We start from the raw sequence: 19,565 nt of genomic DNA on the forward strand, positions 1-19,565 counted from the left end.
TGCATTTGTTGGACAAAGTTCAGTAGTAGTTGTGATAAATGACTGAGAAAGATGAAAAGGGCCCGAAAAGACTGAGGGGAAGGGGGTGGGGAGTGCGACGGAATAAGGAGAAAGGGTGAGATGAGATACAAGGAGATTGATTTGGAAAAAATATATTGTGAGGAAAAAAATCAAAAGAAATGGGCCTTAAGCAAGAGGGGAGAATAAAAGAAGAGTCTACCCAAGCAGAAAATATCAGATGAACAGAACAAAAAAACGTTTGAGAAAAATTGGACAACTAAAGGAAAGTTATAAAATTTTAATCATATGAAAAAAATGGGGAAATCACAAGACAAATTGTCGATTTTATGAAGTCATGGATGCACCACTAACTATTTATTTTGTTTACAAATGTATTTATACTGCAAAAATTCATTATTTGACCCATCACACAATTTTTTTTCAGAACTCGAATCAAGTTAACATTTCCTTGTTATGTAGGCCTTCTTGAAATATCTAATGAACTCAAAATATTGAGCTTGACTATATTTGTATACCTTTAATCATTCAAGTATTATAAATATTGAATCATAAATTCATATTTTCAAGGTTGTTAAAAAAAACCTATAAAGTCTGTAATAATAGAAACATGAAAAACATATTTATCATCTAGATATCCTGGAAAAAGTTTTGAGGAAATCAAAATTTCGGAAAAAGTTAAATTTTGTAGTAATGAACTAGTAGATAAAAAAAATGGTTAGTCGTGCACATATGATGTCAGCAAGTCGGCAATTGCCTAGTGATATTAATTTCATTAAAAATTCATAACATTCTTATAGTTGTCCGATTTCCCTCAAACTTTTTAGTTCTGTCAATCTGATTTTTCTTGAACATTATTTGTTCATACATTCAAATGATCCTTGAAATGTCCCTTTTAAAGTTCATTAGAGACCAAAACTTTTCAGCTCGCGCTTTGCCCTCGCATCAATTCTTTTTATATAGGGGTATTACATTATATTAATGGATATTTTTTCATGAACACTTCATTGAAAATAAGTGGTATTCAATTGCCTTTGGATCAGTGGCGTACCTGGCATAATTCATCAGGGGGGGGGGGGCAAGCGACAAGGATGAGCAAGGTGGGGGTAGAAGGCATGGACGTATACGCACAATTTTTTAAAGGGGAGCTGATAATCATTGCCCTAATATCGTCTTCACAGTTTTTAATTTTCAAGCGAGCGAAAAAAAAATCAATTTTTATTAAGCCTTTTTACATGATGTGAAACGTGCAGAAATTATACATTCGGTCATAAAATTACCAATCCACGAGGATATTTGGGCATTTCGCAGTCTTCATTGCCCTGCATTTTCCAGCCCCCCCCCCCCATACACGTTTGGAAGTGTATAGGTCTGGAAGTGGCACTGAAGGAGGGAAATGTTATCCAGGGGTGCCCAATAAAACATTTTTTGAGGGAATTGCTGAGGGAATTAAAATTAGAGAAATATAGATAGGCGGATCGACGAAGGTATCGGGTAAATAGGATAGAAAGGGGGGACGGTAATAACCAGAAGAGTGTGTAAGCAGGGGCAAGGCTAGGCCCTTTCCAGTTGGGAGGGGGTGGAGGACCTTGATTACCGACAGATATCAGTACCGATTCCCGACGACCAATACTCATCTATATCCAACCCAAGGGCAGATCCAGAATATCCAAGGAGAACATTTGGGTTTACAAAAAATTGACAAGCCCCACCTCCCCCCCCCCAAAAAAAAAAGTCTACACTTTTACTGGTACGTGCCTTACAATTTACACTGAAATAATATAATAATAATAATTGCGAGCGTGAAGCGTGAGCTGAATTTTTCTGAACATTTAGACCTAAAACGATACATTTGGTGCACTTAATTTATAATAGGATGGGTATCTTTCCTAATAAATTATGTGAGCGCGAAGCGCGAGCTAAAAAATGCTGATATTCCTAACTGGACACTAAATATTCTAAGCAGTTTTACAGGATGGGTATATAAACAGTCGTGCGGGCGCGAAGAGCGAGCTAATACTTCTGATATTCCGACTTAAGAACTGGATATTCTAAGCACCTTTCGTAACCATGAACACATTGGTTTCTAATTGAATAATTGATGCGAAGAGCGAGCTGAAAATTTGAAATATTCCCCCCTAAAAAATTGACATTCTAAGCACCTTTTTATTTTTTAAATATGAACAAGATGGTAGTCAAAAGCAATTGATTGGTGTGAGCGCGAAGCGCGAGCTGAAAATTTTTGATATTTCGACCTGAAAACTTTACATCCTAAGCACTTCATTTACTTATGAACGGGATGGAATTTTATGCGAGTGCGAAGCTCGAGCTGAAATGTTTTATATTCCAACCTAAGAATTTGATATTCTAAGCAATTTCTGTAACCGGGAACAAATTGATTTCTAATGATATGTTTTTGATATTTTTGATTTTTTATATTCCGACCTGAAAACTGGACATTCTAAGCACTTCATTTACCTATGAACAGGATGGATATATCTTGCGCGAAGTGCGAGCTGAGTATTTTTATTAAAAAAAATGAAAACTAGACAGTGGCGTACCATGGGTCACGTCTTTGGGGGGGCACTAGCAAAAAATTTGAGTCACTTAATGAGCGCGCGAAGCGCGCTCAGTTGCCAGGTATACTGACCTAATAGAGACATCTTAAAGACAGTGCCATTAAACGGATATATATGTATCTCACTGATCAAATAATGCGAGCGCGAAGCGCGAGGTGAATTTTTTTTTATATTCAGACCTAGAAAGGGACCTTATAAGCATATTTTTATCATCATATTTCGTACCGGTCTCGCTAAACAAACAATACGAGTGCGAAGCGCAAGCTGGAATTTTTGTATATTGACCCCAAACAGGGACATTTTAAGGACTATCTTTTAGGAATCCATTAAAAGTACATATTTCACCAAAGTCATCTAATGCGAGTGCTAAGCGCTTGCTGATTTGGTTAGAATTACATATTAACACATGAATCACATTTTGTAGTCATTGTAATCATGATTACCAAACACATCTCACTAATCAAATTATTTTCCGTTCTCCCTCCTTTTCTCCTTTTCCCCGTTTTTTTTTTTTTTTTTTTTTTTTTTTTTGGGGGGGGGGGGCAGCCGATTGGGGGGCACGTGCCCCCCCCCGTAGTTACGCCACTTAAACTAGACATTTATCTAAGGTATTCAACTAAAAATTGATGGGAGCGCGTAGCGCGAGGGAAATTCTATTGTTAAAATTATATTACCTAAAAGTTGTTCTCTACATTTTTCCTGTCCCTGGTCAGCCCAGTCCGTCCTCACTATCGGTACAGAGAGCTCTAAAGGTCTCATTGCGTAAAAATCACAATTTACCGATAAAAAGTGTACAGTTTAATTGACATTTACCGACAAAGATGGTGGAACTAAAACACCGAATCAGTTGGAACAGCCCCATGTGCCCGGCAGTTTATCATTTTTTCCGACAGTCTGCAGTCCATTTTTTTCGTTTCCCTTTCTCTTAATCTCTTTCTTTCCCCCCTCCACCTCTTTCTCTCTTTCCTTTTTCCTCTTTCCTTTTTTCTTTCCCATTTTACTTCCTTTTTTTTTTGCTTGTGACTCGTCAGGGTGGGGGGCAGTCTGCCCCCTGCCCCCCCCCCCCCTAGGTACGCTAGTGCTTTGGATAATTTGATTATGAAATAATACAATTTAACATGCAATTATTAGGCACCTAGACTGTTGTTGATGAATATTTTCAGACAACATAAATATAACCATCAAACTAACCTGTAGACAAATACAGCGAAAAAGAAGAGTTGTAAATTCAGGGAATTGGAATGAATTCAGGGAATTGGAATGAATTAATATTCTCTATTGCCTAACAAATTATGGTTACTTGAGTTTTGGTCTTGCCTTTTTAGAATACCTTACATTTCTTTCTTTTTAATCTGAGACCAATCTTATTCATTATTTTTTCTTGTTGTTTATCTGTACTCATTTGCATCTTGGTTTGGGTCGAAAAGTGCGATGTCGGCAGCAAAGTCGAGATCGAACAATTTGCTTTGTCCATAAGGTATACCTGTTACCAGTGGCGTAACTACGTGACCCAAGGTACGCCACTGCCTGTTGCCGTTTGTTCTACACGTCTCATTTCATAGTCGATTAAGAGGAGGAACAGGGAGGGTGACAGGATGTATCCTTGTTTGACTCATGTGGTTATTTCAGTTGGTACAGTGTTCCCCTTTTTATCTAGATGCAGCTTCTACTGTCTGAGTAAGAATCTTTCATGATCCCAATAACTTTGTCCGGAATTTCATCGAATTTAACAATTGACCACATTGCTCTTCTGTTCACGCTGTCGAAAGCTTGTTTGAAGTCAACAAACTTGATTTACAGTGAGTGTTGAAATCCCCTTGTCATCTCTATCACTCTCTAATATAGTATGTATTGCACCTGTACAAGATCGACCTCACAGAGCCAAAAACTGTGGCTCTCTGTGTAGTGGGTCCACTACCTTGTAGATTCCTCCCAGTACAATACTTTCCATGACTTTGCCTGTAGCAGCTAGAGGGTTCACTCTCCTCCAATTTGCACAGTTCATTAGATCACCTTTTTTGCTAGCCTTACTATCAGTCCTGTTTGCCATTATTTCGGTATTATTTCGTGCTGCCCTATCAGGTTGCACAGGCAGCATAGCTCTGCAATTGCAGTCTCATTCAAATATTTAAGCATTTCTGGGTAAATTCTATCTCGTCCAGGTGCCTTGTTGTGTTTAATTCTCTTCAGGGCACATTTGATCTCTTCTATAGTAACCCCATCAGTGTTGATATCCAGATTTTCTGTCTCTGTTGTATTTATATCGATTTCCTCTTCTGGAGATGGTTGATTGATAATTTATTTGAAGTGTCTCGCCCATCTTACTTCTACCTCTTCTGGTGTTTTAAGTGGATCACCATATTTCCCCTTTACTGGAAGATGCGATTTTCTTTTAGTCCTTCCTGACATTTCTTTCACAATCTTGCTGACAGTTGCATTTTCGGCTTTTTGGGCTTTGGCTTCATACCATTTGCCCTTATCTCTCCCGCACTTCTTCTTCACTGTTGTATCCATTATTTTTGTATTTTTCTTCATCTTCTGCTTCCTAGAAGAGAAATACATTGTTCTATGTTCCTTCCTTTCATCGATGGACTTCCAGGTATCATCAGAGATCTACTGTTCTTTACGGGTCAATATTTTAAGTTCCACTGTTGATTTGGTTCATGGCATCCTTAACTACCTCTTGAAAATGATTAAACACACCGTCTAGATCCTCTTCTAGGTCGTCTCTTACTATCGCAAATATATTCTGCAGTTCGATTTAGATTTTTGAAGTATTTCTTTGTCTTTCATTGCCAGTTCAATTCAGTAGTTCATTCTTGTGGCCTCCGTAGCATTTTTTTTCGGGAGCAGGTTGCTGGTCCACTGCCCAACCTCCTAAATTTATTGGTAAGGCTATAAAGGTCATTGCCTCTTTTGGGTACACCCTGATATGTTCGCTACCATTAGACATTCTAATATGCATCACAGTCCCCACCACAGGAATAAAGACCAGGACATTTTTACCCAGCTATCCTCAAGTAGTTCACCCCATCACGTATTTACACTGCCAAAGGAAAGGCATACAGATAAGCTACCAGGGTAGCTTGACTCACCAGCGATATTTTGTTAGTGAGTCGGTTTGAATTTGCCTCATGAAGGTATTTATACTGAGTCAGATTTAACGCACTTCATACCACACTTGAGCCAGAATAAAGGTTACTCACGAAAAGTTTAGGTTTTTAAGTCATTTGACACAACATAAATTTTTTTGCGTAAAAATTCTAAGCATGCGAAATGAAAATTATTGATATTTAGACCTGCAGTCGAACAATTTCAGGGAGAAGTACTCCCACGATGCGTATATAGCAATTGGTGCAAGCAGGAGTTGTGAGCTGAAATTTTTGATATACTTATACGTAGTTCCCACTGTCACGATTTGCGCCACGATCGAAATCGCGGTCTAAATCTTGGAGTAATCGTGGTGATCGTATCAGATCTCGCAAGTGGAGTTGCCGTGGCCGAGTGGTCTAAGGCGCCTGACTATACATGACAGGTCCGGGGTTCGATTCCCGGCCGCGCCACCTATGTGCAGAAATGTCCCAATACTCTATGCAGTATGTTCTTCAACAGGACTGAATCTTTCACAGAATCCTTTTCATTGTTTGCCTTTTGATTTGGAGTCCTGAGGGGACACCTGAATCAGCTGGCAAGTATCCCGAAGCGAATATATTGTCAACTACTCTCCTCCCTCTGGAGATTCGATAATTCAAAATCTTCTCCTCTCTGGACAACCCTCATCTATGGCTTCCTGAGATGCAATGCGAAGGCTTCATCCCAACATGCCCAGGGTTTAAAGAAGGTTATGTTTTGGTGATCATCAGGACTTTTAGTAAGAATGCAGGGTGGAGAGAGTCCTGTCGGGTTTCCTCTTCGAAACCTGTGAACAGCTCAGAGTCGCCAAATATTTGAGCATCTGACATGAGTCCTTTCCACCAAGTTCAATCCACTTGAACTTACAATCCATGTCCACCATAGCCAGAAGTAATATAAAAAAATAAGTCCTTGTGCAGGCTGCAGGTGTGGGGTTGGTTCTTGGTTGCGATCCAGAGCTCTGACAACGTATGCGATATATCATTTCTGCTTAAACCAGAAGACATTGGCTGTCCAGACTTTACGCAACCCCAAATATATTTACGCTTGCACAATATTACATGTTACACTTCCGCAACCATCTTTGAGATGCTGGACATTCCATACCTAAAAAGCCTACGCAAAAAGACTAATAGAAATATGATATATGTCTCCAGTGACCAAGTTCTCAGCGCAATTGGCAATTTTAGACCAGGTGCATGTGAAAGGGCCTGTCTAAAATGTTTTCCGTAATTAATGGGGCCACTCTCTGTAAGACCTCACCAAAGAGCTGTGGTCTTAAACTTGTGTAATTTTGGAATGCTTGCCGACCTTTAAGAGCCTGGATGACTGGCTAAAATGTTATCTTTGTGCCATGGAGAACCCAAAAACTTCCTGGCTGCAGATCTCCCGACTTTCTGTCGTTGGTGTCGGGGTTCGTCTTGCTGTCTTGCTAGTTTTCTTCTTTAATGGAGACAATGTTTAGCATAGAGTCATCTGTAATCTTTCAATATATCCACTTGCCATTATAAATGGTTGTAGGTCATAGTATTCTTTATTTACCCCATGGTAAATACATAGTTAAAGGACAAGTCCACCCCAACAAAAGTTGATTCAAATAAAAAGAGAAAAATCCAACAGCATAACATTGAAAATTTCATCAAAATTGGATGTAAAATAAGAAAGCTATGATATTTTAAAGTTTCCCTTGATTTCACAAAACAGTTATATTCACATTCTTGTCGGTATGCAAATGAGGAGACTGATGACATTACTCACTCACTATTTCTTTTGTATTTTATTAAGGGAAATATGAAATATTAAAAAAAAATTCCCTATTGTCGTGTGAAACAATGATTTATTACTCCCTGAACATGTGCAATTAACATTGTTTAATACTATATGGTTCAATCAAGTTGGTCCTTATTGTCAAATCAGTAAAAAATGAAATATTATATAATTCAAACAATAAAAAACAAAAGGAATGGTGAGTGAGGGAAATCATCGACTGTCTCATTTGCATGTCACAGAGTTGTGCACATCACTGTTTTGTGAAAAATAAGCGAAAATTTAAAATGTCATAACTTTCATTTTTTTAATGCGCGTGGATGGGATAGGGTCACGATTGGTCATTTTCAGGTGCCACGATCTTTTTTTTGTTTAAACAAGTGCACACCTAGTTACCAATAATGCATATAGCATTTCCATTTATTTGAAAGCAGGATAAAAGAGCATTGTACATTAAATGCCTTGCTCACGGGCATAAGTGCCGCGGCCAGGGATCGAACCCCGGACTTTCTATGTATAGCCAGGCCCCTTAGACCACTCGGCCACGGCATCTGGTATCCCGTTTAGATATGATCAAATACATTCTGATGGGATTTTCCCGATTTGGTACGCTGTTAGGTAAAGATCTGATACGAACATCACGATCAGATACTTAATTTAGGACTACCTGGTACGTGCATGCACGTTCGGATACGACCATTACGAAACGTTGTGGTTTGTTCCGAAATTAATGCGGACTGGGATCAAAAGTTTTCACGAATTGCGCTACAACAAGAGGCTGACTAATATTAATAAAGTCCAAGTGGCCACACACTTCATTCTTTTCTTCACCTTACATAGAGTAAATGAATATTATGACCTACAACAATTCATAATGGCAGAAGTATAGATAGAGACAGATTTCTGTATGTTTCAAGTAGATTTTTTTCCATTTCCATCATTAACATTATAAACAAATTAATATCAAACATACCAAACATCCATCATACAAGCAAATACAAATGAAATAGAATTACAAATGAACTACAGTGTATAGATGGATTACATAAACACTGCTTGTAGAGCTGTAGAGCGTGGATCATTTAAGATTATACATTAAACATTGTCTCCGGTGGACAAGAAGACTAGGAACAGCAAGACAACCCAACACCAACCACAGAAAGTCAGGAGGTCAGCAGTCAGGCAGTTTTGGGATTGTCCATGGCAGAAAGAGAACATATTTTACAAGTCCTCCGGGCTCGTGAAGGTCGGGTATAGCATTCCAGAATTACACAAATTTAACTTTACACCACAGCTCTCCGGTGAAGTCTTACAGAGGATGGCCCCATTAACTAGGAAAGAACATTTTAGACAGGCCCTTCCACCTGGTCTCAAATTGCCAGTTACTTTGAGACCTGGCCAATGGAGATATATAACGTGTATATTAGTCTTTTGCGTATGCTTTAAGTATGGAATGTCAAGAATCTCAAAGATGGTTCCGGAAGTGGAACATATTTTGGGTTCTTCTGGACAGCGAATCTCTACCGGTTCAAACAGAAATGATATATCCCTTTCGTTGTCGGAGCCCTAGATCGCAATCAAGAACCAACCCCACACCGATAGCCTGTATATGAACTTATTCTCAATATTACTTCTGGCTATGGTGGACATGGATTGTAAGTTCATATGGATTGATTTTGGTGGAAAGGACTCATGTCAGATGCTCAGATATTTGGTGACTCTAAGTTCCCAGGTCATTTCGAGGAGGAAACCTAATGTGACTATCTTGCTCCATGCTACCGATGCACGTCGTGTCCGACCGCGGCCGGGTCCGGCCGCCTTGGGCCCATTGCATGCAGGCATGTCCGCATATGGGAATGATACGATGTAATATCGATGTGGCAGATATGGCAAGTTCCGAATCGGAGTCCTCGTATAAGACACAGTAGAAGTCCTGATCTATTCTAAGTTAGTTGAGCCACATGGCTGATTTGCTTGTTTGTTATGTTAAAACAGTAGTCGAGTAGGCCTACATCTTATTTAACTTTAAGGCACTTGCCGGTTTAAAACGAAACTCGAATTTCAATTTCATTTTATTTTTCCAGTACGTTTGTCCCATTGAAGACACCGTTAGAAAAAAATCGCACCGAAATAAAAAAAAAATCGCCAAAAATAAAAAACGCGTGTGATTAGCAACGCGACGCGAGTGATTACGAACGCGAGTGAATTTAATAAGCCTTTGTGCATGCAGAGGTGGTTGGTCAAATTTAGACGCCAATTCAGGATCATTCTGTAGTATGGTCCATTCATTCCGAATGAAGTGACGCGCCAGTTGAAGCGATTCTTGAGCAAACTTTTCATGGTCCGAAATAATTCGCCTGTAATGTAACATCTGACTGTATACTATTGAGCCCTTCAAATGGTCCGGATGAAAACTATCGTATTGGAGATAGGAGAAACTGTCTGTAGGTTTATTGTACACTGTGGTAGAAAGCTTACCTTCCTCATTAATGATAGTGACATCGAGAAAGTTAATTCTTTCTTTAGATTTCTCGATAGTGAATTTGATACCAGAAAGTTCTTTATTGAAGCGACTAAAGAAAGAATCAAGTGCGAGCTCACTATGCGGCCAAATCATGAATATGTCATCAATGTATTTGATATACATAGTAGGTTTCTGTTGGAAAGAAATTGTTCTTCAAACATGGCCATAAATATACAAGCGTATGAGGGCGCAAACTAATACTGTATATATAAATATGAAAGTCTCTTCTTAGCTTTACTCTTATAAAAGACCATAGATATATAAATAAATATTGCGAGAACGAAGCACGAGCATATTTTTTTTTTTTTTTTTTTTGGGGGGGGGGGATTTCATGTATTTTGATCTGAAAATCGAACATTTTAAGCATGAATGTAATAATAGTCATTTATACAGCGTCATCCATCTAGAAATAATCTATTCTGAGGCGCATTGTTTCTTTTTATTACCGCGGCTTTAGATCGAGCTGCCTTTCAGCAACTGGATATTCATTAGGTGAGCTGAAGATGTCACATCTCCACTTTTTTTTTGTATTTTATTATATGAAATTAGGTTTATTCAAGTTTTTCCTCCAAGAACTAGAAAAAATTGGATTGACAACTAATTAAGTGCATTAGATATTTATTGCTGCAACTTACTTCATTATAAGGGAGACATATTATTCACACAAGTATGAATTAATGAAAAAAATATGATTTTATGTAATAACATAGGAAAACGGAAAGTGGAGATGTGACATCATCAGCCCACCTTATGAATATTCATGACGACTGTTTTCACGAAATATTGCTAAACTTTAAACTTCAATAATTTTATTATTTGATATCCGATTTTGATGAAATTTTCGGCATTTTGCTCAGTGAATTCTACTTTACGTATTAAGATATTAATATTTTCAGTCCGGACCATCCCTTGAAATATATAAAATATTAAGATTTGTATTTTTCCTAAGATATCACGTGGTGATGATAACGATTTAATATATGACTTTGCATATCACTTATGATAAAGATACGTGAGATTGATACATTCATCTAAATTTCGCTGCATCACATTAATTCGCCTACACAACCAAGCCCAGGATTTGACCGCACCCGGCGCCTCGGTCAGTCGATGCGTAGGTAGGGTATACAGTTCACAGTTGGCTGGTATCTGCAATTCTGCATTCATGCTAACACAAATTTGTGTAAAATTATATAATGAAAATAATAACTGTGATATAGACCTTCGCCTCTTGATAGTTCGCAAGTCAAGACCCGTCAGAATATGCATGACTTGCTACAGGACCAGATAATTTCGGTCTAATGATACATGTAGGTCTAACGTTAGACTGATTTGGCTTCGCTAGTGTAGTGGCTCTCTGGCTAATGGATTGCAAATAGCTGGGTCGGATCTGTGGATATAACATATTGTATTTTTATTTTCAGACTCCAGGCTTGACTGAAAGTGAAAATTAAAATTATATCATTGAACATTTATCGTTGCTCAACTGCCGTAGTGTCGCAACAATGTCAGACCAAGTATCTAGCTTGGTCGTGTAGAGATAATCCTGCCAGTGCAGTGCGGCCAGCAATAACACTCGCGCAGTACGCGCACTGATATGTGACCATGGAAGTTTCGGGGTGGCCAGGCCAGAAGGTCGATGTCTTCGCTCTGCTGTTTGGCTTGTGTAGATTGTGTAGGGGCAGCGAAATTTAGCAGGAGAACGGTAGCACAATGACATCAGTCTCTGCATTTATATTGATGTGCAAACTACAAGAATCATGATTACTTTTTGTCTTACTTGTTTTTAATACATAATCATTCTGAAAACATTATTCAACATTCTTTCTTGGAGTCATTATCCATAGAAATAATAGAATTGAACGAACGAAAAAATCAACTCTATAATCTATCAAAATTGTTCTCTGAGAGAAAAGTAGTTACAAAATCCGAGCGAAGTGGACCTTCCTAAAAGCAATACCGCAAAGTGTTGCTAACACTCTACGTTCCTTAGTTTAATAGTAAAAGTAATTATTTTAATTTTCAACCTACAGTATGCTAACGGTGTCCTGCCATCGGACCCGTTCCGATGTACAGGTAGACTTCCAGATGACTACTTGTTGTATAGGTATGTCAGTGCAACGAATCCCCTCTCTGTCTCACCCATCGTCACCATCCCTGGTGCGATATCAACGTCGATTTTGACAACCGTAGAAAGACACCACACAGTAGCATTTGTAGGAGATACAGAGGGATATTTTCATAAGGTAGAGTACCTTGTCCCCCTCCACACACATGTGCTCACAGTCTCGACGTGCTAATACACTTGATTAGACTTTTAAAAAAAAGTTTCAGAAATGATTAGAGCATGAAAACTGGGATGGAATGTAATTCATGATTAACATGAGAATGCCAAGACAAAGTGGGGTTACTCACCTGGGTAAACAATTGATTATTTGGTAGAATACGGGTGTACATCGAACCTCCCGAAGTATATGTAAAGAGATGAAAATGTACCCGTTGTCTTCATCCATACCCAACGTGCTACTTTTTCGCCATTTAAATACACACCGCCAAACATATACGCACCCACACAGAGTTTGGTTGCAAAAGGGGTTAGGTCCACTTTGGATCATTCTGAGAAAACTCATATTTTTTTATTCTCACTTATTGCAATATTCTTATGAGAAACTAAATTGTCATGATGTACTACCCTATCATTTGAGCATAAAATTGCGTATAAAAGAAATCTACCTGTCTTCATCTTTTTAATATTTTTTTCAAAAATTACCATTGCGGACCTTACCCCTTTAGCAAGCAAGCAAACTGAAATGAATCCAATCTCTTTTGAATAAAGGTGATTTTTCTTTGCCACTTTTTTCACACTTTAATATGAATTTCAAATTTTCTTTGGTATCATCAGAGCGACCAGAAATATTTAGGTTTTGAGGCAAAAAATAATATGAAAAATTGACCTAACCCCTTTTGACAAATGAGCTCTTCAGAAGTGTTTGGGTGCAAAGGAATTAGGTCCACTCTAAGAACATACTTTTTAGTTATTCTCCCATATTGCAATATTCTTATGTGAAACAACATTTTCATGATACCTACCATGTGAACATAAAAATGGGTATAAAAGAAATCTACCTGTCTTCATATTTTTTGAAATATTATTTTTCCAAAAAAAATATTTGTGGACCTAACCCTTTTTGCAACCAAACTAAAATGGACATAACCCTTAAATAAAAAAAATTGTTTGCATTTTTTTCACTTTTTAATGGGTTTATTTCCAATTCATCCAATTGCCAACTCGTCTACTATTAATTGGTCTACCATCAGTTCGTCCACTCACCACAAGGCCTACTTTCATTTAGTCTAATGCCATTCCGTCTAATGACAAGTTGTCCAATAGCCATTTAGTTCATATACCATTTGGTCTGATTAAACTAAAGTGTTCATTGTGCAAAATGAAGGAAAAGGAAATGGATATTAGACCAACTGGTGATTAGACGAAGTGATGATTGGACCAACTGGTTATTGAACCAAATGGTTGTTAGACGAAATTTTGATGAACGGAATGAAGGTAGACCATGTGGTGTGAGTGGACAAATTGGCAATTTACCGTGTTTACTAGGAGGAGGAGGAGGCTGGAATGGAATTTAATTTATCAGGAGAACAATTTATTATGTGGACTTAAGATATATTTGTACTCGTTTCTTTATGGTTGAAACAGATTACGTATGTCAGGTTTACGGGATGAAAAATAAGCATTGTTCATGCATTTATTCGTCTGGAAAGCTTCAAATTCAGTGTTTGATATTAAATCAGCGCTGTGTCTTGTTAGATTCATTTCTAAAGAAGTTTTAACAAATCCGATTGATATGTATCTTTATTGGGCTACTGTGTATAAAGAAGTTATGCTGCATTTTGAGCCTTTTGTCCAATTCAATATGTGATTTGAAGTGGTTTTATACCAAAAGTACTTACACGCCAAATGACGGGGGCCCTGTCTTTAGTAGAAGCTAGGATTTTTGCTAAAACAACCTTTGGTACACTCGTTAAATTTTTGCAGTAGATTTAAAAAAATGTCATCCTATGTTTATTTTCTTGTATTTCTAGAATTTTGTTTTGTAGTGCTATGTGTGTTGATTTTCTTTAATAATTTTTTACCGCTGTCTAAATTGTTACAAACAATAAAAAAGAACACCTTTTAAAAGGGGATTTCAATTGTTGTGTTTTACCAACATAGTTAAACATAGTAAACAGCTCATTCGGGTACGTTTATGAAGATGTCTTCCTTGGAGGTGGATCTGTTCTACAAGAGATGTTTCTCGATGAATCAAAAGGGCGAATTACACTTGCTACAAGCTCAGACCGAAACTCGACGCAGGTGAGAATTTTATTATACAAGCTTAATTTGAAATTAATCGAAATAAGAATTTAACTACTAAATAATACACATGTGAGGTGAGAGAAGTTAAATTTTGCATTATAGTGCATTTGGTAAGGATTTAACTAAATGAATGAGGAACAGCGAATGACATGATAAATTATAGCTTTGGTATTACATGAAAGTGGTAATCTCTGTTTCCTACAGCTTTGAGAAGAATTTTCTGTGATATGGAGACGGACACCGCGTGTTATCAACATGAAACAGACTTTTGTATACCATTATGAGTTGTGGAATAAGCCATTATTGTAATTCATTAAAAGAACCCCAGTACAATAATTGTTTCCCTTTTTTACAATAATGTGAAGAACCGGGTTATTACAATCAGTATAGTCAACTGTGGACAGTACCAGACCTGTGAGGAGTGCATTGGTGAGGATGGTGGAAATGATGGAGATCCTTACTGTGGATGGTGTACTCTAGAGGCAAGGTAAGCTTGAAGTGTATTTACTTTCTTCCCCTCCCGATAATTGGCATAGGCCCAAATGATAATCATTGGACTTAGATAACTTTCATATCCCCTTTTCCCAATTATTATTCTATTATTTTTACTTTTTGAGTATCTCCCTTTTTTATGTTCTTATTTACATCGTGACTGTGCAATGAACCAAAGAACTGCATGTTATACAATGAAATTTAACATTAAAAAAAAAAAACATTTTATAGGTATAAGAAGATAGAATATTAGATACATATTGAATAGTAAGCAATATTTTATTTCAATCTTCTTTTTGCATTTTTTTGCAAAACATGCACACTCTTTGCTCTCCATTTTATTTTTTATAAGAATATTTCAAATATTTCTTTAAAATTTGATTTCCGTTTTTTTGAGAAATTGAATGAGGAGCTAAATTACGCAATGCATTAAAAAGGATACGATACTGTGTCCATCACCACCGTGTCTACCAACAATAATGGCTTTTTATTCTTGTATCAACAATCTCAATGTTCAGATTAATGTTAACAAAAATATCACTGAATTTTACCCAAAAGAGTCTAGAATGATGACAATCTTAAAATAAGTGATAACAATTACCAACAGATTTACACGTAAATCTAAGTGGAGATTTTGCTAATAAATCGTAACATATATCCATTTGACATCAATATCTATACAAAATTTAAAGTTTAATTCAGCTAAACAATTTTTTTCAATATAAGTAACTTTTTATTTCCAAATATTGTTAGAATTAAATTTTCTTTCAAATAAAGTGACCAATTATAAACTCTTAATCCAATAAATAATTGTTAAACGTTTTAGAAAGCTTACCAGATACATGTTTACTCGGTTTTACATGTAAAACAGGATCATGGTCCTTTAATCGAAAGTAGCCAACAGTTAAATAATTTGAGCAATGTTTATCTTAAACCAAATATTTTTTTTTCATTTTAAGGTATACAACTCCAGATTAATTTCGAATAAAATATATATATTTTTTTTCTTTAACTTAGCATGAACACACAGTATAACTAATGATCTATCGTTATTTACAATATCTCCAATAACAAGACTGTCTGAGCATACCCAATGCTTCCACAAAAAACACTTATTCATAGAATGTTTTTCATTACCCCATGACAACTGCTGCTTAATATCTTAACCTGTATTATCAAAATAAGATTTGTCATTTCACAATTTCCAAGCCGTTATACTTTGACGAAAAAATAATGAAAGTTGATCAATTTCAGGCATTTGACATTTAATTTTCAAAAGACATCTTAAGAACAAGTGAATTCGGTCCAAAGTAATTGAGGTGTAGTTTAGGAAGGAATTTCCATCGAATATTATCATATATGATCCTTTTTTTTTGAGTTTTTTGAGTTTTTTTAGCCAAAGAATTTTAGAGCGTTACATTATAAAACAAATCAGGCATATTTATTCTTTCTTTTTCAGTTTCACCAAAGAGTGTTTTTCTTGTTTATATTATTTCTCCCTTTCCATGTTAAGTGGAATATAATTTGTTTAACTTTTTTTATTAACATGATCAAGCATGGGAAATACAGTCGTTAAATAGGTGATGTTTTAATTTAAAAGAATTAGCGGAAAAAGAAGGATTTTAATATGGTAACTTTTTCCGAAAAGTTTAAATATTGGAATTTTCACAATATTACTTGGTTTTCTTTTTTTTCACTTTTTCAATCCAATTTTTTCGTAAGCATTAAACATATTTCTACTGAAATACACCCCTAGCGTCTTTATAAATATACTTTCCAATTAAAGTTTTTCAAAGATTATTGATAAAAGTTCAAAAACTTAAACCTTATCTCTTCGAAATATTGAACGATGGTCCAGCAACATTACATAACATTTTGACTCATTCCAGCTACAAATACTGTGATGTCATTGGCGAATATCCTGCGTCTAATCTTGACCTTAACTGAATTATTAGCATTATCCTTCAAACTAATACCTTAAACGTTATCATACTTATTCAAATCAATTGATAATTTTTTTTTTTCAACTACTGATAATAACATGGCAGAGACAATCTTTTCTCACTCATCTAGTTAGAGGGAAATAAACTTACTGCCAATTTAAATTCATGTTACAACTCTGTGCATCTGCATATTAGCTTTTATATAATTAATGATTTTTTTTTTACCAAAATTGAAATTTGCAAGGGCTCTATAAAGAAAATTGCTATGAACTTTTAATTATCAAAGGCCTTTTTAGGTCCAAAATAAAATAGTTTTGTTTTTATGTTTCTCAAATAATTGATATGCTTCCTAATCCACTTTCATATATATCCTTTCCTCCACAAGTTGTACCCGATACGAAGAATGTCCTTCTCCCGATGAATCTACTCGGTGGCTGTCTTACAATGCCATCCAATGTGTATCCATCTCAGATGTCCAGCCTGATCATAGACTACCATATCAAATTACACAAGAGGTTTGTGGTGTTCTCAGACAAGAAGTTTTTGGAGTAGAATGCTTTTGGGTGATCTCAAGTTCGGCCATGGCCTTAAAGTTTCCTAGTGAGGGTTATGGCACTTTTTTAACAAAGAGTTTTTTGTATAATTTAATGGAAATTTACAGTAAAAAAAGAAAAAAAATCCAGCCAGATTTTACATCGAAAATAACGTAAAACGAAGGGTTCGATTAAACCGTGAAAATACTGTTGAATCATTAAAATACTAAAATTAACCACAAACGTTAAGGTGGGGAAAACACACGGCATGTTACCAGGGCCCCGTTGTACAAAGAGTTACGATTGATCCGATCAAACGTAACTCTATGGAAATCCATCAGTGTCATAATTTTTTCTACAGGAAATTTGCAAAATGGCCTTTGTAATCAAAGGAGAACACTCCAAATTGTCAAGAAATCAATGAATTTATGGATATGGATTCATATCTACAATTTTTTTTTAACAAACATGCATTTCATATGTTGACTTTGCTGGCTTTCCATAGTTGCGATTGATTGGATCAATCGTAACTCTTTGTACAACGTGGCCCAGAAATCTTGGAAACTTGTTTAGAATCTGCAGTAGAAACGTAAGCTGTGGGTCTTCTAAGCTATCCATTGGGAACGAACTCAGTGTGCTAAATACACCTTGTTCAACTAACTTGACTAACGTCTGGGCCTACTGATCACTGGCCTTATACGTGTGTTTAATAAAACAAAATAATAATGATTAATGTATTGTTTTCAGTAAAAATGAATATATTTTGTTTCAATTTAGGTGCATTATATAGTCATCTTGCATGTCTAGGTTTAAGTATGAAACATTGAAAAGTCCACTCTTAAAACACAATCGGAACATATTTTTATATCGTCATCAATAGGTAAACAAGAGGTCATTCAGTTATCTAAAACAATTTGTTTTCAAAGCTTATCTTTTTTCTTTACCATTTTTACCGACTCTAGATCATCATTACTGTACAGCAGCTTCCAATCCTGAAAGACAACCACCAATACAAGTGTGCCTTCGACTCTTCCGTGGTCAGTGCTGTTACAACTTCTGATACAGTAGTGTGTACAACTCCTCCTGTGGACGAATTGCCTACAATCCCTGAGGAAGGTGAGGCAAAAACTTTTAGTCTCATCGAGGCTCTTATGGCTTTACCATTATTACATGTAAAGCTATTTGATATATCTTTAAGAACTTGAAAACCCAGTTTATTTCCCCGGATTAATGACTGGAACTTTCATTAAACATACGTATTTTAAGCATTTGAAAATCACCCATTCTTTTGCAACTTACGAATGAGGATCCATTGGCAATATACTGGAAGCGATTTTTTTTTTCAATAACCATGTCGTTGACGTCCCTTGGAAGATAATGTTGATTAGTATCGTTTGTTGTTGTTTGTTTTATTTTGTTTCAACCACCAGATGACCATAAGAATTTGATTCTTTCCATTGTTTCAACGGAGACCACAGTTTACTTCATAAGCACGGATTTAATCATGTTTGACTGCAGCCATCATAAATCGTAAGTAACAAATTTCACTGGTTATTTTAACACAGCGCTTTATGATATTGTATGAATGTAATAATTGCACATTTTATTTTCTATGTATAATGTTGCTTTCCCTCTATGTGATAAATTTTGCCATGCCCCATTTGCCTAGAGAAATTTAAGGAGCATCTTGGAAATACGAACTTATACGTTCTGGCACCTATCGTGTATTTCCTTAAAGAATCTGACACTTCGTTACGACTAAGAACTTGCAAGTAATTCACTTAATATGCAGTAAAGAAAAGGATGTTACTCTGGCCTTGTGCTTTACATTTCTCTGAGTTCATTCTTGCTTATACTCATACGTAATAATAACACATTACACATGTTACATATTATGTTTGATTTATTAAAAGAAAATTGTAATCGCGATTATATTTTAAGGAAGTTGTGCAGGTGAGGTTGTCAAGCAAGACACATTCACCATTGACTGTACAGGTAATCATGGTCCATAAGGTATTTTTTCGGAGGAATATTCAGCTGTTTAAGTCGTTCCCATATGACTCAACTTATCTAGAGACAAGTCTCTAGTATATACTTATACACACGTCTATTGATCAAATTTGTTTTCATTGTTGACTTAAAATATAAACTGAAATGAGTTTCAGATCTCTCTAATGCCAAAGAAAATGTAACACGGTGCGGACT

The 19,565-nt window shown here is 36.2% G+C and overlaps 1 protein-coding gene across 1 annotated transcript in view; it reads left to right on the forward strand.

Moving 5' to 3' along the window:
* The first annotated feature begins 12,057 nt into the window (after nt 1-12,057).
* The window catches only part of LOC129280176 (plexin-B1-like), a 57,459-nt gene continuing 49,951 nt past the window's right edge, over nt 12,058-19,565 (forward strand). Inside the window, exons 1-6 of the mRNA XM_064112068.1 lie at nt 12,058-12,266; nt 14,249-14,389; nt 14,758-14,879; nt 17,213-17,342; nt 18,323-18,476; nt 18,791-18,890. Of these exons, the coding sequence (XP_063968138.1) occupies nt 14,324-14,389; nt 14,758-14,879; nt 17,213-17,342; nt 18,323-18,476; nt 18,791-18,890 (572 nt within the window). The 5' untranslated portion in view covers nt 12,058-12,266; nt 14,249-14,323. The remainder of the gene's footprint in view (nt 12,267-14,248; nt 14,390-14,757; nt 14,880-17,212; nt 17,343-18,322; nt 18,477-18,790; nt 18,891-19,565) is intronic.

The sequence above is a fragment of the Lytechinus pictus genome, chromosome 17 (assembly GCF_037042905.1).
Source record: "Lytechinus pictus isolate F3 Inbred chromosome 17, Lp3.0, whole genome shotgun sequence".
In the NCBI taxonomy this organism is placed as follows: Eukaryota; Metazoa; Echinodermata; class Echinoidea; order Temnopleuroida; family Toxopneustidae; genus Lytechinus; species Lytechinus pictus.